General features: G+C 39.4%; 1 protein-coding gene across 1 annotated transcript in view; it reads left to right on the top strand.

Annotated features, from left to right (window-relative positions):
- PHLPP1 (PH domain and leucine rich repeat protein phosphatase 1) overlaps positions 1–22806 on the top strand; it is a 291137-nt gene that overhangs the window by 220603 nt on the left and 47728 nt on the right. Inside the window, 4 exon segments of the mRNA XM_036761120.1 lie at positions 1057–1259; positions 4374–4434; positions 6214–6309; positions 12783–12938. Coding sequence (XP_036617015.1) covers positions 1057–1259; positions 4374–4434; positions 6214–6309; positions 12783–12938 — 516 coding nt within the window.

The raw sequence follows: 22806 nt of genomic DNA, 5'->3' as shown, positions 1-22806 counted from the left end.
TGTAGCCTCTCAGTGCATCGGGCAACTCTACCACTATAAGTGGTAGAGCAGATTCTGATCTGCATTGATAGTGGGTATTTCCTAACTGGAGTTCCTTCTGCCAATGAAATCACAGATTGAATACAAAGAAAAATAGATACTCTAAGACTTTTTTTTTCCTGTGAACTCTATTCCATACTTGGTTTGTTGTTCTTTATCCTATCACCTCTAGTCACTGGCCCTTTGTGTTCCAGATTTCTATTCATTCTGAACTTTCTCATTCCCAGCAAGTCTGAGGGACAGCAATACCATCCGTAACTCATTCCCAGCCTTGAGCCAACTGAGAAACTGTGTGGCTTACCATTTTTCCCTTTGCTTAGTCTTCGGACTGTGCTGTATCTGTAAGCTTTATCAGTTTCTCTTGGGTTCCGTCAGAAGCAGGAGGGTGTAGTGAAAAGAGATTGGGAGTCTGAAGATATGGATTCAAATCCTGGCTCCAGTACTTACTACATGTGCAAGTTTGGGCAAATCATTTAACCACTCTGGGCCTCTGTTTTTTCATCTGTAAAATAAGAGAATTGGAATAGATGTCCACTAAGGTCCCACTCTAAATCTTATGATGCTTGAGATACTGCCTCTCTGCTCCCCTATTTATTTTCTTTCAGATTTGAATATTTATTGTTGTTGTAATGAGCATTCCAGGAAGTGAGGGTTTTTCTTTTCCTTTAAATTGTATGATGTCAGTGGTTTTCCTTTGGCTGAAATAAATTAAATCTGTGATATGATCCTTTTAAAATAATTTCAGATGGAGTCCACATGCTAATCTTCCCCCCAGTCATAATTCTCTCCATTGTACTTAAGAATGTACTGTCAAAGTTAAAGCCCTTGTGAGTTACAAGATAGAAACAGTCAGAAAAGCTAACCATTTAGACCAATTCTAGAGAATAGAGAAATTATGACCAGAGCTGCACAGTAAGCCTTGAGTATCTGGCGCCACCAAAGTGGGAATGGGTTTATATTTATAATGTGGAAGTTAAATACCATCTTTATTTGAATCTTCTTCCTTCTCCCTCTAAGACTGAATGTAATTAGGAAGCTGATGGTGCAGGAGGTGGACTTCCTTCCACATGTGACTCAACTAGACTTACGAGATAATAAACTCGGTGATCTGGATGCTACGGTTTTCAACAATCTTGAAGTTCTGCACTGTGAAAGGAACCAGTTGGTGACGCTCAACGTTTGCGGCTATTTGCTAAAAGCACTCTATGCCTCTTCAAATGGTAAGTGAAGCAGGTAGTGCCAATATCCTTCCTTCTGCTGCCTGCTGTTCCTCCAACCAGCACTATCTCTGCCCTTCTCCCTCTGCTGTCATGGAAATACAAATATTAAATGAAGCTAAGACACAGGGCACAAAGGAGGGTTACATCCTGATTTGGTGGGAAGAGTAGAGGAAGGAAAGGTGTAGTTCTTCTATTGTTCCTTGTGTTATTTTGTTGTAATTATTGAGCTGAGTAATCTATTCTGACTAGGCCGTTCTACCTAGAGGTGTGTGTGTGGCGGGGTGGGGGGCGGGGGGACAGACACGGTTCTAGCCTTTTTCTAGAGTTGTTTGGTAACTGAATATGTGAGTATGTCTCTGAGGACCAGAACAGAAATATACAGCAACAAATTAATTACATAGGAGAAGCATCATGGTTTAGTGGAGAGAACGCTGGATTTGGAGTCAGAGGAACCGGATTCAAGTCTCAGCTCTGTCATTAAAGCTGTTGCAACCTTGTGCAAATCATTTAACATCTCTGGGCCTCAGTTTCCTTATCTACAAAGTGGACGGTACAAGCATTTATTATGTCCAGCTCACAGGGGTGGTGTGAAGAAAGTGTTTTGCAAATGATAAAATGTTAGATAAATGCACTCTTAGTGTTACTACTATTAAGTAACTAGAAAGGGAGGTTAGTTAATCTGTCTGAGTTAAGACAGTATTGATACAGGAGATCGTCTAGTCCAGGGGTTCTTAACCTAATTTTATAGAGGAAGAAACTGATTCTTAAGGCAGGTGAACCGATTTACTCAGCATCATACAGGTAGTAAGCATTGTTTAGTACAAAAGCCAACAAGACCTTCATAAAGAAGAGAAAGTATGTAATGGAATATGTGGGGAAATGAAACCATTCTTGAAACCCATTCAAGAGGGTTTAGTAATAACTATACGAGGTAACATTTATATAGCGCTTTAATAAAAGTTTGCAAAGGACTTTACATATATCATTTCACTTCACCTTCACAACAACCTGGTTTCCAATACATTTAATAAATATTTCTTGCTTATAATTTGAAAATAGTGGTGAATCTAATAAAGATCACAAAGATAAAGTTGATTGCTAAAGTGAGGATTTCAGGCCCTCTCTCAGTTAAAAGAAACTTAAAGTCACTTCAACAGATTCTTTAAAAATTACCTGTTTTTTGCTTAGTACTTTTTAGGGTACTGAGGTAATATTTGCTAGGCTTCAGCCCTCAAGGAGCTTACAGTCTTGTTGGGGATATAAGACACAAAACTATTACTGAAGAGTATAAGACAAAATATAATCACATCCTTAATTGGATTATATGTACCATGCAGATTTGGAAAAGGGCAAAATCAGTATGGACTGAATAGTGGAGTAGTTAGGCTCTGGTTAGAGAAGAAGGAGGGGTTCACTCCAGTCAGTCAACATTTATTTAGCACCTACTCCTTCATCTGAATGGGAGCAAAATCACAGAGGTAGGAATGAGCCTGATGTGGTCAGGGGACTGTGATAAGATGATAAAGTGAAAAGTTAAGGTTGGGGAACAGAAAAATTACAGTTGGGGGGTCAGATTTTAAGCCTGAGTGACTGGGAAAATGGCTGTATTGTTGACAGAAATGGGGAATTTTGGAATGCAGAATTGTGGGAGAAGAGATGTAGGCAGGGTCAGATTTTAGAGGGTTTTGAATGCCGGAGCAAGGAGCTTAAACTCAGTATAGCAAACACTAAGGAACGATTGTAAGCTCTTAAGCGGGAGTAGTATAATAAGAGCAGTATTGTAGTACTATTATTCTGGCCACATTATTTAGAGTGACTTGAACAGTGCAGTTATCTAAAATAAGAGAGCCCGGAGTCAAGGAGCTAGTTAATGGAGTCATCTAGGCATTCACAAAGGTTGTGTCAGGGGACGTGGGAAGGGGCAACAATGAAGGATATTTTTTGAAAAAATCATTAGCAGTCCAGTTCTGTAAATATTGTATACTGCATATATGCAGGGGCCTGTGCCTACAGAGACGAAAGAAAACAGTCCCAGCCTCAACAGAACTTTTTATTTAATGAAGGGGTAAGACAGCAATAAAAGGTTAAGTGTTATATGCGCCATGAGAAGTTTGAGGAGGGAGCAGCTGCTCTCTGATGGAAGGTCACGAAGGAGGTAATCCATGAGTTGGACCTTGGAGATGAAGAGAGATTTCGACTAGTGGAGACAGGAAAGGGGAGAGTTCATTCCCAGTGTCAGGAACAGGGAAAATGAAGACATGGAGGTTGGACTCTCAGGACTCAGATCTGTCTGTGATCCCATCAATATGGGAGTTCCCTTCAGTCATGTAACTCACAACCCGTTCATGCCTAAGATGGATGCAAAGGTTAAGACCGTAAGCCTGAGTGACTGGGAAAATGGCTGTATTGTTGACAGCAATGGGGAATTTTGGAGTGCAGAATTCTGGGAGAAGAGATGTCTCTGTTGAATAGAAGGGAATAAAACATCCTGGTTGAAATGTTCAGCAGCCTCTTGAATAAGAATCAAGCTTAGTGAGACAGTGGGGGCCATAGATGCAGAATTTGACCCAGAAGAGATAGTTGAAATTGTGAGAGTGGGTGAGTTTCTTAGAGGAGCCAGTGAAAGCACTGAAGAAGAGATAGGAGAGGAACAGGGACAAGAGAATCACAGTATCATAGATCCCAAATGAGCAGATGGTCATCAGCCTCACGTGTCTTAGGGAGGTTGAACATAAGGACAGTTGAGAATAGGCATTGGATTTGGCTAGAGGGATGGTCATTGGTGATTGAGAGTAGTTTTAGTACAGTTGTAGAAGCAGAAATCTAGATTCTGGAGGGTTTTAGGGAGGAAATTCCAAATATCCAAGATGTATAGGATTCTGTTAAGAGAAGAGGAATGGAGAGCTAAAATCTAGATACATGAGTGGGGGAAAAGTGATAAAACCACTTGTGTAGTCCTTCAAATAAATCATGATTGCATGCAAAAGATTCCCTTTTTTGTAGTGTCAGAGGTAAACTACGAACTCGAGGGGGACAAAAGATCCTAATGATACTTCATTGGCAGATTTTTATAGTTTTATAGTTTTTTCATGTCTTGTCTTTTTTCCCCCTTAGAACTTGTGCAACTTGATGTTTACCCAGTTCCGAACCATCTGACCTTCATGGATGTTTCTAGGTAAGGAGTCAATGTCCTAGAATTGGAATGCTTTGAGGTAAAATTGTTTGAAAATTCTTTAAACAATTCCAGCTGAATTCATGTATAAACAGTCTCTTGAATGTAAAGCATGTATATGAAACCTCAATGTTATTTCATCAGTTTTTACTATTTAGGCTCTAAAAGAGTGCCTGAACAATCTACCCATTAAAATGTTCCAATGATACTGGCATAAGTATCTCAAGAAGAATGTGTCACAGACCAGATGTGAGTACTTTGTACTCAGTAGTGATATAGCCTGACTAATAAGATGACACATAGAAAAAAAATCTTGATACTAGGTCTGATTGTGTCAGATCAGTTAGCTGAGCATCGTTTGACTGGACCTCAGACAATGGAGAGGCATTACAGTGTGAGGAAGAGCAATGAACTCGGAAGCTTAAGGAAGCCTCTGTTCTGCCAGTAACTATCACTTTGCAAGATATTTTGGACCTCAATTTTTTTTCATCTTTGTAAAAAGAGAATTGGACTATATGATTTCTGTGTTATACTCTAAATATCTAAACTGTGCCCTAAGTGTTTTCTTTACGTGAATTGGTGTGTGTGTGTGTATGTGTGTGTGTGTGTGTGTGTGTAATTTTACTTATATTGAATAATGTTCCCCTACCTGAGTCTGTATTTCTGTTCATCTTTTGTAACATTTTTATTCTGTCTCTTGTCAAAAGATCCCGGCTCCTAAAATTAAGATTTGGATTATATATTTTGACCAATTCCCTGGTCCCATTTGTAAATAGCAAAGTTGAATGAATCTCACAGAATCATGTCTGAACTGTGGTATTTATGTCCAACATTCTCCATGTGAAAGGAATGTTATGACAAAGTTGACCCTAAATAATAGAGGTATATGTGATTCTACTATAAATATGCGTGTACTTAAATATAGTTTGAATATAACATAAATATATAAATGCTATAAGTATAATCATAGTTTTTACTTAAATATAGGTAACACTTAAAAGTATAAAATTTAGCTTACCAAAATGAGTTCTAGAATTTGGGGCATCTAGAAGGGAACACACATATGAGGAGAGGGGTCCAGGATGTATAGACTGTCTAAATATGTTTAACTTGATACAGTTAAGTTTATGTTTGCATTCAAAATACAATAAAATAATTCACCTAATTTTTCTATATGTTCATAAACTGGCAAAAGGTAATTCCAAATGAGCAGGTCCAAAGGTGTATTAAACAGTATCAGCAATGATCTGAAATATACATAACGTCTCATGCTGATTGTTTTAAAGGAGAGTATTCAGTTATAGGAGTTCTGGCATTTTTGTTTTTAAAATACTGCATCGCCATACTTTGTAATCATCTATCACATATGTGACATCTTGAACATATTTTGCCTTTGATTGTGAACAAGCAATTGTGGGCAATTTTAGCGCTCCAGTCAGTTCTGGTCCTGTAGGAATTTAGCGACTGCCCCAAATTGCAACATCCTCCTCCTCCTCCTCCTCATCCTCCTCATCATCATCATTGTTTGCAAGGTAGTTGGGATTAAGTGACCTGCGCAGGGTCACACAGCTAGTAAGTGTCAAATGTCATCATTATTATTTTTAAAAATTATGTGAAAGTTTTATTCTCTATTTCTTCCTGATTATATACTTCACATATTGTGATCTGAAGGACAGAGCCTTGGGCTTAAAAGAAGAGATTGTCTTTGGCATCTCTTTGATCCTAAGACCAAAACTTAGGCTGAATCCTTACTTTAAAAAACAAATGTGCCTTGATTTGTAGGAACCACCTAGAGAGCGTACCTGAGTGGATATGTGAGAGCCGCAAGCTAGAAGTGTTGGACATCGGTCACAACCGGATCCGTGAGCTTCCTGCTCGGTAAGTACTGCAGACCAAAGGACCAAACTTGAAACTAGAAGTCACTCAGAACTGCTGAGTTAGTGTGTACCTTGTTCCTGTGACAGAAAAGCTTGTTTTCATCTTTTGTTTGGTGTCTTTTACCTCATGTGGTGTCATTGGGCTATAAACTTGGCCTGGCCTTTTCTTCTTTACTTTCATGCAGTGAAAAACAGAATGTGGCTTTGAATTTCAGCCAGACATTTTAAAGCAGTGCAGGGTTGGTACGTAGTGGAAATTTTTTATTTCGTTTCATAAGCTAAAAGGAATGTTCAAAGACGTGTCAAGCCACCTGATGGGGCCACCTATAGGATCTTGATCCTTTTGGAATGTACCATTTGTACAAATTGACTGTAACAGATGACTGCCTTGCCTGTTACTTCAATATAGTTCTTAAAAAGAAATTTTCATAGATTTTTGGCTTGTTAAACCTGACACCAACAAGCAGAGTTTTGTTATTTCCAGTATGAAATATGGGCTAAGAGATCTTTCCTTTTCCTCTTTCTCTTCTTTTTTCTCTCTTGTTCTCCCCAATTTTCTTTTGTTTCCTAATCTTTAATGAAGTGACATGATAGATTTATAAAAAGACCATGTGAACTCCAGTGTCCACAGCCCCCCTCTCTCCACGCCCTGCAGACATCAGACATATCCTTTAGTTTTGACTTGTCAAAATTTGCAACAAAATGTTTTAGGGATGCTGAGCTATGTAATTAATGATTCAAAGTATCTTCAGTCCCTTTCTACTCTTGTCTACTAGTTATTAAGCCTAAGGAAATGCATGGTACCATGATTGTTTATTTAATGATATAGAGTCAAATTCTTCCTTGAAAACACCAGTGAGGGAATGTATGGATCTGTTTTTCACAGGAGCTTTTATTTTAGGAAATTATCCTTAAATGTTGGGATTATTGATGGTGAATAAAACCACACTTTCTGTTAAAAGAGTTAGGTAGTTGTGGAATAGGTATGTTTAGTTGACCTTACCAAGAGCCAGAGATTAATTTCAACCAAGTACTAATAAAGCCAAGGTCACTTTTGCAGTCCCTACAATAATCAAATTCCTTCTGTATAGTCTGTTGTATCAGTTGCACTCCTAACTAAATATGGCTCTCTTACAAATGTATATAGCCTTTATTACTATAGGGAATAAGAATGTGTGGAGCACTGAGTACTAGAATAATTCTTTAAGCACATGCTGTATTGACATTGGTTTTAGTAGCCTCTTAATATGTAATAGTATCAGGGGAGCACAGGGATATTAAACACAGTTTACTAAGTACGAAAAAGGACATTTAAGAGAGCCTCAGGATTAGAAGGGACTCCAGAAGCCATTCAGTACAAACCTGTACTTGAACAAAAATTCTCTCTACAAAATATGGGCAAACGGTCAGCCAGCCTGTGCTTGATGACCACCAGTGAGGGAGAACTCAGGCCCTTCCAGGGCCATGCATTCTGCTTTTGGATAGCTCTGGGTATTAGAAGCCTGAATCTGCCTTTTTGCAGCTTTCATCTATCCCTCCCTGGGCAGAGCTGTCTGATACTCACTAGCTTCCCCATCTCCAGTCATACCCACCATTTCCTCCTATGCCCTGGATGGAGTGCATCTAGCCGAGTGACTTGAATTCACCAAGGACATTTACCCTTTACCATCTTCCTAGTTTGGAGCATCAGCCGCCGAGGATCTAGTTTGGGTCTGTCCTTTCCAGACAAAGCCTTTGCTCGCTGGCAGAGAAAACAAGCAAATGAGGATTGAGCAATTCTTTCTTCTTTCTGTCGTCCTTATGCCTTCTTGGTACTCTTATCATTTTACAAAATCTTTTTTCTTGTTCCTGGTGTTCCTTGCCAGCTTCGCTTCATTCAGTTCATCAGAACTCCAACATAAGTCTTGTGGAATGGTGCCGTGCTTTTGGATTCTTCCTCCATTGTCTGCTCTCAAGTCCATCATCTTCACATATGTTTTCAAATTTAAGTTGATTGATGAACTCCCTCTTGGGCTCTTTAGAGAAATTCCCATTTTCCTCCTCATCAGATTTTTTTTCTTAAATTTATGTTTTTAGAATTTCATTCTTGAATTTCCTGCCTACCCCCGGCCAATGGCCTGTGTAGAACTTCAGTCCATAAAATCTCATTTATCCTCTCTCTTTACCTTTGAAATCTGTTCTCCTCAAATCTAGGGTTTCTGTCAGTCTTCCCCTGGCTTCTCTTCCTTTTTTTGTCATGAATTCTAACATGGATTGTCCACTTTTCTTCCAGGTTCTTATTTTAGCTTATTCTTATTCCTTGTGGCTGAGAATCAGATCTAGAATGGCAATCGTTTCCCCTACCTTTTAAAAGCTCATTATCATTAAAACAAGTCATGGAATGGTTATAGGGCCTTCTTTGGTTAAAAAGTGAGCTCCGGCAGAGTTCCAGATGATTCAAGTCCCTCGGCATGATAATGTGATGTCTACATGCCAGGCTTGGGATGGCTTTCCCCAATTATTTACTCATCTAATCTATTCCTTTTCAATAAGGTACAGTATACCTTTTTAGAACCATAGGCCCGTCATGGGTCTCATCCCACCAGTTGTCAGTGATATGGGAAAATATCCTCCTCTGAACTAGGATGTCTAATTCATCTTGCTCATTACTCATACATTATGCCTTTGTGTGTAGATATCCAAAGTAGTGGGTTTTGTTGCTGCCTCTTTCCTTTGCATTTTGAGAGTTTCCGGTTTTCTCTACTGCTGTTCTTTTTCCTACATTGTGACTTCTGGTTGTTGCAGGGGTTCTTAACCTTTATTAGTTGCATGGACCCCCATAGCTGTCTGGTAAAGCCTAATTCTACTATGTTTTTTTGCCTACAATCATAACTGAAGGAAATGCTAAATTTCAGTTAGAGGTTAGTAAAAATTAAGATGTGTTTTTTTCCCCATCCTTGTATGTTTGAGTGAATTTTCTCCTCTTTTCTCTTTTTTTAGTATTAAACACTTTTGATTAGTTTTGCAAGACTCCAGGCAAAGTATACTCCATCTGGCCAGAAGCGTGTCATTCCTATATTTTAAGCTGGAGTCCAGTAATCTAAATCCCAGGCTTCCACACCATATTTTTAAAGAACAGTTCTCTTCCCAAATCTGCCTTTTTCTCTTTTCAAGCTCTTGCTTCTACAGGCCAGCATTCCTGTGTGCCTCTTAGAACTTTCTCTTCTTTGTTCTCACATTGAAGCTTTTTCCCTTTTTTTAAAAACAACACTTCATTCTGCCAGATAACCTGAAAAGTGGAGCAACATTCTTCCAGCCTCTTTGCCTTCTCTTCTAGGATGAAGACCAGAATGTATTTAAGTCATAGATAACCAGTGCTGCCCACTAGGAAGGCTGTTGCAGAATTCTTCCTGTTCTCCATACCTGTTGGAAATGAGATTCTCAGCCCTTTTTCCCCCCTTCTTGCTTAGATAACTCTGCTGGAGAGCTTGCTAGTATCTGACCTATAGAATTTCCTCAAATAGAGTTATTTTAAACATCTGATCTTCTCTCTCCCCTCATCCCATACTAAGAAGTTTTCATTAACAAGCTGATAAAAGTCCACACTTAGTTTAAGTACATAGAACCTGTTACATCTTTAATTGCAATATATTCTCCTAGGTGTCACCTTTATGATATCTAAGATTGAGTCATGGAATTTATTATCCATATTCTAGTTCTCAGAGGCAGATGATGGATAGAGTACTAGGTTCAAATCCAGCCTTAGACACTTATTTAGACATTTAGTAGCTGTGTGACCCTGGGCAAGTGATTTAACTGCTGTCTGCCTCAGTTTCTTCAGCTGTAAAATGAAGATAATAATAGCACTTACTTTCCAGAATTGTTGTGAGGATCAAATGAGATATTTGTAATTTTAGCACAGTACCTGGCACATAGTACAGGAGTAATGCTTGTTGTCTCCCTTTCTATGTTAAAGACACAAAAACAAAGGAAAATATAACTGACCTTTAATCAGAATTTTTCCCAAATATGCTTAATTTTAAATTTATATTAATGGAAACTTTTAGATTATTATAGCAATAATAATGATAACTAACACATATAGTATCTATAGAGGCAGCTATGTGGCTAAGCGCATAGAGCCCTGGGCCCTGAGTCAGGAAGATCTGAGTTCAGATGCTCACTAGCTGTGTACCCCTGGACAAGTCACTTAACCTTTGTTTGCCTTAATCTGCTGAAGAAGGAAATGGCAAACCTCTTTAGTATCTTTGTCAAGCAAACCTTATATGGGGTCACAAAAAATAGGACATGAATGAGTAACAAATGTGTCTATGCTATGGGCCAGGCTTTGTGCTAAGCGCTTTGCAAACATTATCTCATTCTATCCTTACAACAACCCTGTGGGGTAGGTGCTAAGAAACCCAAGCTTAGAAGAGCAGCAAATTAAATGAGGTAAAGTCTCAGTGTTGAAATTCGGTGTGAGAGGGGATAAGCAGGAGCAAGGGAGAGAATTTACTTAAAATTTAATGAATGTAATAGCAAAAAAAAAAATATATATATATATATATATATATATATATATATAAAGGTCCAAGCATAAAAAAAAAAAATTTAATGAATGTTACATCTTTTTACATGCAATGGGGAAATGATGAAATAAATATTTTTTTAAAATTTAGTGTAAACATTTTAGTTTTATTGGAAACCAGTGTTAGAATGGGTTACATCTTCTGCCTGATTAAATGTACCTCCTTGGGGTGGAAATCAGGTGATAGATGAAGAATATATATATATGTGTACATGTAAATATGTATGTACACATGTCTATCTATTTCTCTCTGTCTTTTTATAATATTGACAAAAGTTATGTGTTCCTAGTCCAAAGTGAACTAGATTAGCTAATACTAACTTAATTCACTCTTCTATAGAATCTTTCTCAGTCTGTAGCTTTAAGTATGTATGGACATCATCCGATTTTATTGGTTACAACAGCGATATAAGCCACGTATCACTAAAATGTGGTTTTATATCTTCTCATGCAACAGTTTTCCTTCATTTTACCTCTAATCATCAGTAGAAAAAAAGCATGCCCAAGCTTGCAAATAGCTTTTCAAATATCAAGATAGAAAAGCAGATTAGATGAATTTCATTCCCAACACAAGAGTCTTTTATATTCATTCTAGAATTAAACAAAACCAAAATAGGAATCTTGCACATGCACTCTCACTTCCCCTGTCCCCTACCCCAAAAAAAGAAAAAAATCCAAACACGTATAGGTTGGACTACAAAGGCCAAAGAAAAAAAATTACGAATCTACAAGTGAAGAAAGAGCGGTATAGCTTTTTTCTGTATGTATTTAAAAAAAAAAATAACTTTCAAGGGGCAGGTAGGTGGCACAGTGGATAGAGGATTGGCCCTGGAGTCAGGAAGACCTGAGTTCAAATTCAGGCTCAGACAGTAGGTCCATGACCCTGAGCAAGTCACTTAACCCCAGTTTCCTCCCCTTCTCCCCAAAAACAGACTTTCTTGGGTTAATTAATAGCTAGTCAAAAATATTTGTGCTGTATTTCTGTGCTAAGCACTAAAGTAGGTGCAATAGAATAGTATGATTGATTCTTCAGAGATTAATTAGGTAGCTACTATGTGCAAAGCATGACGTGAGAGACTGAGGACGTAGACAAAAAACTAAACAATTCCTTTCCTTAAGGAGCTTCCATTCTATTAGAAGGATACAACAGATAATTATAAGGGAGACAGAATTCTTACTATGAAGAATTAAGATTAACATTTTTTATTTCCTTCTTACACACAACATCCTTTCGAGCCGCTCTTCCATTGTGTGATCATTCAGCTTCTTTTTTCTTCTTTCTTTCCCATTTTTTTCTCTTCTTTCTTTTCTTTAGAGGAAAATCGATGTGTTCACCATTGAGTGTGCCACATTTATATGTAGAAAAGGAATTCTTAAGAGTTGTTGGGTCGTTTTTCAGTCTTGTCCAACTCTCCATGATCCCATTGGAGTTTTTCTTGGCAAAGACTGGAATAGTTTGCCATTTCCTTCTCCAGCTCATTTTACAGATGAGGAAACTGAGGCACATAGGGTTAAGTGACTTGCCCAGGGTCACACAGTTAGGGTGTGTCTGTGGTCACATTTGAACTCAGGAGGGGTTTTCCCTACTCCAGGCCCAGCGCTCTGTGCACCACGGCGCCATCTAGCTGCCATAGAGTAAGTTACTGCTATCTTGTCTGTTTTGAGTAAAACTTATCATAAATATCTGAGAGTTCACCGTCTTTTATTTCTTTAAAGTTACTTAGGTTATTTTTTTAAAGGAAAGGTAAAGTTCGAGACAGAGATAAACTCCTAGACTTTCAGTCTCTCAGATCATGTTGATCCGCGTAGCTTTGGGAGGTGGGGGACGGGGCAGGTTTTGGCTGTGTTTAATTTTTTAATTGCTTCTCAAACCCTCGCTTCCTAATTGCTTCTGTTGTGCTTTGCAGCTTGTTTTATAATAGTAGTCTTCGCAAACTGCTGGTAGGGCATAACCAGCTAACCAGGCTACCAGAGAGACTGGAGAGAACCCAGGTGGAGGTCCTGGATGTTCAGCACAACCAGCTTGTCGAGCTACCGCCCAATCTCCTGATGAAGGCTGACAGGTAAGGGAGCAACAGAAGCAGTGGTATACTATTGTTTACATTAAGACTTTTGTGTGCATGGGGGCCTGGTAGAGGGAGTGGTTTGGAGACCACAACTAACATTCTGTCTTTTGTGTGGTCTTTGGGCACACTAGATGGTCTTCAGGATGGGAACCAAATACAGTTGCCTGGAGTTTTGCTTTTTCAGGAGCTTATCACCTCATTTGGCTTGTGTGAACCTTCTGATTTGTCTTTCAGTTTTATATGTGTTTGTGGACAGATGCCGTGAATGTGCTCTCTTTCTTAAAACCGGCGATATTTTCTCCTGCTTCTTACCCATCAAGGGCCTACATTTACTAATTTTGCTCCTTTCCCCAAAATACAGCACAAACATGGTTTTTCTAGAAATAGGCCGCATTACCTGTGTGTGTTTAACAGAAAACTCTCGAACGACATCTAGAGAACAGTGTTAAACTGTGTGTATAGGTACTCATGGGGATGCGGTATAAACCAGAGATTCTAAATGTGCTTTTGTGTTGGAGTGAAAGCTTGTAGTGCCTGGCAGGACACTTCAGTCTTAGCTTTGTTATGGTGTGACTCTTCTTGAAGTGATGCATTTGTAACTTTTGGTGATGGATGTAGATTGATTTGGAGGAGTGCCTGAGTTTTTTGCCCATTTCTGTTTTCAAGCATTTGCTTCAATTTACGTGTTATCTTCCTTCGGGGAAAAAAAAAAGTGTCCATTTACAGAGAATTTAAAGCATTTCTGACTCTTTTTATTTAAATATTGGTAGGCTTTTATGAGTTATTGCTTTATGTGGAACCTTTCTATCTGGAATAATACAGAGCAGACTTGGAATTTCCAAGCTATCCTTGCCCCAGAGTGGATGGAATTTGGCAGACATCTATTACCCATCATCTGTATGTGTAATGTATTGTGCTGGGGTAGACATTAGAGAGCTTACAGTCTAGTTGGGGGGATAGACATGGCCACAGAAAGTTGTCATACAAGTTATAATATAGATATAAAGGAGAGGTCCAAGCAGAGTAGTATCAGGGATATAAAAGGGAGACTTCACGTAGAGCTGGGGAGGTCAGGGGAAGTTTAATGGAGGAACTGGTATGTGGAGTGGGCCCTAAAGGAAAGGAAGGGTTGAAATGCACAGATAACTCCAGCATTCAAACGATGGCATGAAGCAAAAGCATGTGGACAAAAGAATGAGAAAACCTCAGGAAATGGTGAACAATAAGGATTTGTTAGAACAAAGAGTGACAGCAGGGTAAGGAAAGGCTGATCAAAGGCATGTTAAAGAGGATCTCACATGCCAGGCTAAGGACTTTATACATTTTTCCATAGGTAGTGGGGAGCCATTAAAGGTTTCTGAGCATAGAGGTGTTGTAATCTCCATGCAGCAGTGTGAAGGATACATTGGAGAAACTAAGAGCAGTGCCACCAACAGAATAGGCAACAGGTGATAAGGACCTGAATTAAGATGGTTGCAGTGGGAATAGAGAGGAGAGGCAATGAGAGTTTTGGATGAATTGATTCTTCCCTCCCCTTCACTGCCCAGACCTAAAGAAGACTCAGAGGTTTTAAGCCTCGGTGCCTGGGAAACCTAATGGCAACCTTAATTGGTCACATTCTCCTCGCTCTCCGCCGCGTCATACTAAATTGTACAAATGGTTGGTGGCCTGAAAGTCAATTTGCTACCCACCCTCAGCTCTCATACCAAAAGCTATCAATGGCCTCATGTTCCCCCAAAAGTGAAGCTTAGGGTGCTTATTACTTTGGCCCTTAAGACCTTCTCCACTCTGGTGCCATCCCACATCACTCCCTGTCACATGTCTTACGCTCCAACCAGAGAATGAGCTACTGCCATTTCTTTAACATGACCCTCACTTACTACCTCCATACCTTTATCCATGCCATTCACTATGCCTGGGATGCTCTTGAACTACCTCATTACACCATTCCCATGTGCACGTACACACCCATACATATGTAAACACATGCACACACATGCACAAACGTACACACATATACCCACGCGCACAACATGTATATGTATGTACACTATCTCAGTTAAAATCCTAGGCATCTTTTGAGGCTAAACTGAGGTGAGGGCTCAGTGCCCAAGGATTTCCATCTCCCCAGCCTTGGTGGAGGGCATCTTTCCATCTGCTTGCCCTGAACAGAACAGTTGCTTGCTCAGCATCCAGTCTTTATTGAATTCAGGCGTAGCAATAGGCAAATCCCCCCGAAGATGCCAGAGTTTCTGCAGCTTTTACATCAGGAATTAAAAAGCAGTCCCTTGAGTCATCCTCTTGATGGAACTGCAGATTTAAAACTGTGATGGTTTCCAAAGGGCGTGTGCCATTCTCATAGATGCCACGGTCCTCTTCAAAAAGGAAGGACAGACACAGCAACGACAACAACAAGCCAGGCATCGAGGTTTACATTGGGCTTTTTTATTTACCTCTCAACTTTTCCTGCTGTAGCAAGTCTGAGTATGATCTTCATCATCTTAATTGCTTGATTTTCTAAAGTGTTAAAAGTGTCAGGTGGCATCCGTTGAATACTTTTGCTCTGCCTCGAAAGCAGAAGGGCATTTGGCTTGTCCAGTAGCCAGCTACTTCTGTCTTCTTGACTTTTAGCAATAATGCCCTCCTAAAAGGTGGATCAGATGTTTAAAGTATTCACGCTGCTTTTATGGTAGGTCATTTGGCTTATGATTTTGCTGCCTTTATTTAGCTTTGAATGTTGTTTTATTTTAACTTGCATTTCAGTAATGCTCAAACTATAGAGACAGATGCATGAAGTGTGATGGGCCATATGTTGCTGAGGATTTGGCTGTGAGTTTGTATCTTTTGATAAGGATAGGATTTAGTTCTATTGGATGAACTAGAAAATAGTCCAATCTGGATCATATTGGCATGGATCCCTCTCTTCCCATCTCCCATTCACTTGATGGTGAGGATTTTCTTGGCTGAATGTAAGACCAGGGGGACTTTCAGTTAATCAGTTCACTTTTTACCAGCAGATGCTTCTGGGAAAGTAGATAATTCCTAAGGGTCACTAGAGTGTGTCAGACGCTGCCAGGGGCACTGCCGACCTTCTGCTCCACACCTGCATTCTGGGAAGTGACTGGCCTCCTGTCCACTCTGCATCTTAACTTTCATTTGATGGCTGAGTCCTTTCTTCTGGTGAAGTCAATTCAATTTACTAGGATGGATTGACTGATCAAACAAAAATGAACAATTTGAAGGGGGTGGGGGAGGTGGAGGGAATGGGAGAGAGCTGTAGATAGAAATATAGATTCATAGCTATATTGTTTCCCCATAAATGCCTTTAAATCCTGTCTTTGTGTTGAGGGGATTAAAAATAGACTTTAATCTTTCTTACAGATAAAATTAATATATGCTAACCCATCTAGATATATGTAGTTATATATTTAGATTCTATATAGTTAATCTGCATATTTATAATCTGTAGCTAGTGTAATCTAGGTCTTTATAATATATATCTTTATATAATAGGTTTATGCATCTCTATGTAGGTATATAGATATGATAGTCTATTTTTAATCCCCTCCTCACAAAGATAGGATTAATATATTTGACATTTCTTGGGGAAATAACATTCAGTATAGATATCTGTATATCTATATAGATATGCAGATACATGAGTATTTTTATCCCTTTAACACAAGGACAGAATTTAAAGATATATAGATATGTGGAAATGGGATGTGGTTATATAGATATATAAAAATCTGTTTTTCTCCCATCACTGCAAGGATGGGATATAAAGGCATTTCTGGGAAATTATGTATGTAAAAATGCAGCAGGGCTGCTGTGTGTAGGATTTTAGTTAGGGCATATATAAAGATGCAGGAGGGAGGGAGCCCTTTGTCTGGTATGAGTCCCTTCCTTGTTTACATATGTTTACCTTTTTCAGTGCATTGAGATAATTTATAACCACTGTTGACTAGCTTGGTGCTGATCGGAGAGGAAGCCAGTCAGTGACAGAAGATACAAGCACTTGAGAAAATGAGCCTAATTCCTTTCTTCCTCCAGACCTCTCATTCAACATAAGAAGCATGTCTTGAGTAGCAGTTTGGGGGTAAAGGGTGTGCTACTGTTGTAGGAACACTACGGAATCCTTAGATGCCACTTAGCTTGTCTTTTGTCATTCTGTAAGTAATTACCGAAGAGAGGCCAGACTTGCTGCTGCAGCCAGGCTATCCCTAAGTTGGACAGTGCCTCCAAAGCTCCATTGTGATTATGGCCCTGGAATGAAGACCATTCTTGGTTTTGTGTTTAAGTATCCTTTGGGTGCTAGCCATCCTCAGACCATAAGTGTCAATGACTTATGCTAGAACAATGATTTAACGTCTTGGAGAATGGGAACATTTAGTTCATTACCAGTTGACACACACTCGTTAAGAGCCTCCTATGTTCCAGGAGCTGTGCTAGGCCCTGGGGAGAAAAAGACAAGAATGCAATCAATCCTCCCCCTCGAGGAGCTTATAGTCTAGCTGGAGGAGGCATGCAGCATCTAGATATGGGGAAATACACAAAATAGAAATGAAGGTATGAAAAGGCATTCACCAAAGGCTTACTTTATGCAAAGGACTGTTGCTGAGCACTAGAGAAACAAAGTGATTTTGGGGGAAAGGCTCTCCTAGCTGGAGAGATCAGGAATGGCTTCCTGTACAAGATGGCACTGTGGTTGATCTTTAAAGGAAACTAGAGATTCTGAGGGTTGTAGGTGGGGGGAGAATATATTTCAGCCATGGGGAGCAGTGAAAGCAAAGATACCCAGGTGGAAAACAAGGTGTTAGTTATAAGGAACAAGAAGAGAGCCAGTCTGGCTAGACTGTGGTGAGGAAGGAAGGGTGTCATAGCAGACAAGTAGATTGAGGCCCCTTGAAAAGCCAAATAAAGGAGTTTTTTGTATTTTATCCTGGAGATGAGAGGGACCCACTGGAGCTTGTTGAGTAAGGGATGACATGGTTAGACTTGAGCTTTAGATTCATACCTTTGGCAAATTTGTGAAGATAACATTTTCCTAGCAATTAGAACTGTCCAAAAGAGGATTGTCTTTCTTAAGAAGTAGTGAGTTCCTTCTCACTTTGAGGAAAGACTCAACATACACTTGTCATTATGTCATAGATGAGATAGTTGTTGAGGTATAGATCAGACTTAGTCCTTTAAATCCTCTTGATGCTGAAATTTTCTTAATCTGTTCATTTGAAAGCTGCTGTTCAAGATCAAAAACTTTTAGATATCAGAGCAAATAATCATAGGCTTGCCCACTCGGGCACTTTGGCAAAGGCAAATTGAATTACTTCTTTTGAGAGAAAATGGATTTGAAGATTTCTGAGCCCTGTGTCCTGGCCAATAATTTGGTTCTTCTACTTGGAGAAAATTCATAGAAGCATACCTCTAGAAGGACAGGATTTTAGAGCCAGAAAGAATCTTAGAGAATATCTATTCTAAGGGTTCTTAACATCTTTTGTATCATGCATTCCCTGGGTAAGCTGATAAAGCCTAGAGACCCCTTCTCAAGCATTTTAAATGATTAAATAAAACACATAGGATTACAAAGGTGATCAATTACATAGAAATATATTTATCAAAATTGTTTTAAAAACCAAGTTCACAGATCTCAATTTAAGAAACCTTGACCACCAAACCACTTGCTTTGCATATGAACAAATTGGAGACCCTCTTACATTTTGACTTTGTAGCATGAAAGACATCATCAAGGACATACATGACTGGAGAGGGAAGTGGGCCCTCAGGGACTGACAATGTGCATCCCAGGAGAGTCTGCTTGTTGTTCTAGTATCCATAAAATATTGAAGGAAACAAGCACGTTGGCTAAATTCTCTAAGGAGGATTACAGAAATACATTACAATGTGAACCTATTGAGGGCTTTTGTTTCCCTAGCGCTTACTTAGCATCATACCTGGCACATAGTAGGTTCTTTAAGTAGGTTTTTGTTGACTTTGGATGCAAGGAGGAAAAAAAAAATCAGATGATATCATAATTATAGCTAACATTTATGTACCAATTTAAGGTTTATAAAGCACTTTATATGTTACCTTTTGAGCCTCACGACCACCTTATGAGGTAGGTGCTAATAATATCTCCATCTTACAGGTGAGGAAACTGAGTGAGAGAGACTAAGTGACTTAATCCAGGGTGTGACAGCTATTTAGTAAATACATGTAGCAGGATTCAAACTCAGCTGTTCTTGACCCCCAGCACTATCCACTGTGCCACCACCTAACTGCCCCCATGAGAATGAAAAGACATGAAGATTTTCCATCTGTATCAAGGAAATAAGTTGTGGATTCATTGAAATAATAGGGGGATAGACTAAAGCAGTTAACTCAAGCTATGATCTAGAGCTAAAATAAATTAGGTTGCCATAAATGAAATGTTTCTATTATAATTAAACATACATCTCCAGGACTACAGTAGTACTGCTGCAGCTGCCGATATATTTATCCATAATAGGCCACCTTTCTGTTTCATAGATTCTATTTCATAGAATCATAAAATCTCAGAATTAGAGGGTAACTCAGAGGTCATCAAGTCTGAGCCACACCTGGACATGCCTTGTTCAAATCCCCTTCAAGTGGTGATCCAGCTGCTGCTTAAACCTCCAATAGTGGAGAGCTTACAACCTCCGAGGCAGCCTAGGGCACTTTGGGGCAGCTCTGATTATTAGGAATATTCTCCTGTAACTGAAATCTGCACCTCTGTGACTTAGGATAATAGATTTGCAGATGGAATGGACCTTGGAGGTAATCTAGTCCAGTTCCCCCGTTTTACAGATGAGGAAACTCAAACTCAGAGAAAATCAAAATGACTCTTCCCTAGCGTCACAGGGAGTTATTATCCAAGCTGGGAATCCAGCTCAGCTCCTCTGACTCCAAAGTTGGCACTCTTTCCACTGCACCTCGATGTACCTCTAAGATAAAACATGAACTTAGCCTGGTCGTTTAAGGCCTTCTACATCTGCCTCTAACCTATACTGCTCGCCTTATTTCACATTAATACTCTGTGCACACTAGGTTCTAGCTGGCCTACTGATTTTGAAATCTCTCTCCTCCTTCCCCCTCCCCTCTTATCTCTCCTCTCTTATCTTTCTCCTTAAAAATCCTACCATAATCTCCTTCCAGAGTTCAGCTCAGGTGCCTTCTCTATTCTCCACTACACCCCCAGCAGAAAGCACCCTTACCTTCCTCACATTTCCCAGCAAAGTGCTACAAGCAGTGCCTCCCCGCCCCCTCTCCCGTTAATTTCATCCCCTAAGAGAATTCGAGCTCCTTCAGGGCACAGCTTGTCGTGTCCCCAATGCTTAGCACAGTGCCGCACACAGAGGAAGTGCTTAATTCTTTTTTTTTTTTTGCTAATGTACAAGCTTTGCTGATTTACTATCTCTAAGATTTAGATTTTTAAGCTACATTTTATATTGCCTTACCCCCATAAGATAGAGGTGATATGAAAATAGTAGTCCATTGGAGCCAAAATACAGGTTTAGTCTTTTTTTTTTTGAGTCATGTCTGACACTTTGTGACCCCTTTTGGGGTTTTTTGGGCAAAAATACTGGAATGGTTTGCCATTTCCTTCTCCAGCTCCTTTTACAGATGAGGAAACTGAGGCAAACAGGGTTAAATAATTTGCCCAGGGTCACACAGCTAGCAAGTGTCTGAGGCCAGATTTCAACTCAGGAAGAGAATTCTTCCTGACTCCGGGCCCAGGGCTCTATCCACTTTGCCACCTAGCTGACCCCTATTAGCACCATTATTGAAACAGCAAGACATTGAAATCGAAGACATTCCCATCTATATAGAATGTTTGATAACCCTTGATGTTTATAGGCAAATTTGGTAAAATGTTAAGCCAATTTCTGTTGTTTCACATCCTACCCACTGTTGGTGATAGAAAAAGTAGTGAATGCTATAAAGTCAGGAAAGTAAAGGACAAGATTTAGCCCTGAGATTTTAAAATGAGCAAGAGTGGTAAACTACTTAAGGAAAATCTCGATGAGCCAGAACAGATGAACAGAATGTGCCAAAGAAGAAGACTATAGCAACTCAGAAAGCAGGAAATGGATTTGTCTCATTGCTGTTGTTGCTGGCTATTTTCCAAATGCTTCAGGGCAGGAACTCTCTGTGTGTATGTGTGTGTGTGTCTGTGTGTGTGCTGAGTGTAACAAATGTCACACTTTTTGCTAAGCAGATTTTTTTGGAGGTGAGTACCATGCATTTATGAAGTGTTTATATGTGGTACACACTGGTCTTAATAAATAGATGTAAGTAATATACCACCTGACCTGAGGTGTTAAGAGGACTGTAAAACTGTCCTTCAGAAAAGATACAAATACATATAATAATGGGGAAAAAAGAAACATTACACAGGGCTTTGTGCTGGTAAGAATCCATTGCTATGAATTTCAGAATTACTGGTGATCTTTGGTAGGCCCTCAGTAAATATTTTATGATGATGATGTAAAGCTTGTGAAACCACAGCATTAAACTTGACTTGATTAAGCATTTTTCCTCTCTTATAACCTTGTGGGCCACTGCTGAATCTTGATTAATTGTTGTGAGATTCTGTGTCTATGCCGTAGATAGATACCCTGGTTTTTCAAAGTTAGTCACCCTGTCATTTTGTCCTTTTACGAGCACTGGTGTACTGGAATGTGGCTGCTTCTTCCTTTTGGATTAGTTTACAAGTTGGTTTTAAGGCTTTATATCTAATTTTAGCAAAAATCGGGTAGGCTGATGTGATTGGGATACAACTCTTAGCACATGAAGCAGTTTTAAAATACTGTTTCCAGTAGCCATTGTGAGGGAGGAGCGAGGGTGATAGATATTCCTTCATAATGAGTTGAGTCCAAAATACACCTCAAAGAAGGGTAAAGGACTTCTTTGGGGGGACTTGGGGAAAAAGGAAGCCTGCATGAAATAGGGGTTTAGATGAAGTTTAACAGAGCGATACTTGGTTTTTCATCAGGAGGAAAGAGTTGAAAATAAAAAGGACTTGTTCTTTCCAGCAAACTAGTTATATGATAATATGATACCTAGATCATTAAATCTGCTTAGTTTGTCTACTGCCAAAAGATGTGGGGAGGAGGGCATTTTGTGCTTCCAAGGGGATGGAGGATATTGGAGTTTTTAAAAACACTGTAATCACTGCTCTCTTTCAGGTCAGTGGTGTGCTCCTTTGACTGTTAAGGAGCAGTGATTAAGGCAGGCTTATTCATTTCAAATGGAGTCCTCTCGAATTGGCTGACCAAAAGCTAGCTAACCTAGTTTCACTTCCTGGAGAGGGCTCCCCCTCCCCTCCATTTTTCATAAAGAGAATACAGTTACATAATTGTAGTGGGCAAGTATCAACATGAGGGGACTGTGAATCTTTTTCAAAATAAGTTTGCTTTTTTCATCTAGGAGCTGTGAAGTATCTGTAAATTCTTTTAGTCATCTGCTTGGGAGGTACTTTTTTGTCAGTGTTGAATTTTTTTCCAAATATCCTTCAGTTTATCTTTATCTTTTTTTCCTCTCTTTTTAAAACTTGAAGAAAGGAAATAAACATTTAATAAGCACCTCCTATATGTCAGCTGAAAAATACTTTACAGATATTATTATCTTAATGGCTTCTCACAACCCCATTTTTACAGTTGAGGAAGCTGAGGCAAACAGGTTAAGTGACTCATCCGGGGTCACACAGCGAATGAGTGTCTGAGGCTGGATTTGAACTCAGGTCATCATGTTGCCAGAGCCAGTGCTCCACCCACCCAGCTGCCTAAAATAACCCTCTTTCCGTATGACTGAATCTATCCTAATCATTTATCCTAAAGCAGTTGTC

Source organism: Trichosurus vulpecula, chromosome 1 (assembly GCF_011100635.1).
Source record: "Trichosurus vulpecula isolate mTriVul1 chromosome 1, mTriVul1.pri, whole genome shotgun sequence".
Classification (NCBI taxonomy): domain Eukaryota; kingdom Metazoa; phylum Chordata; class Mammalia; order Diprotodontia; family Phalangeridae; genus Trichosurus; species Trichosurus vulpecula.
This window is presented reverse-complemented; position numbering and strand designations above follow the sequence as displayed.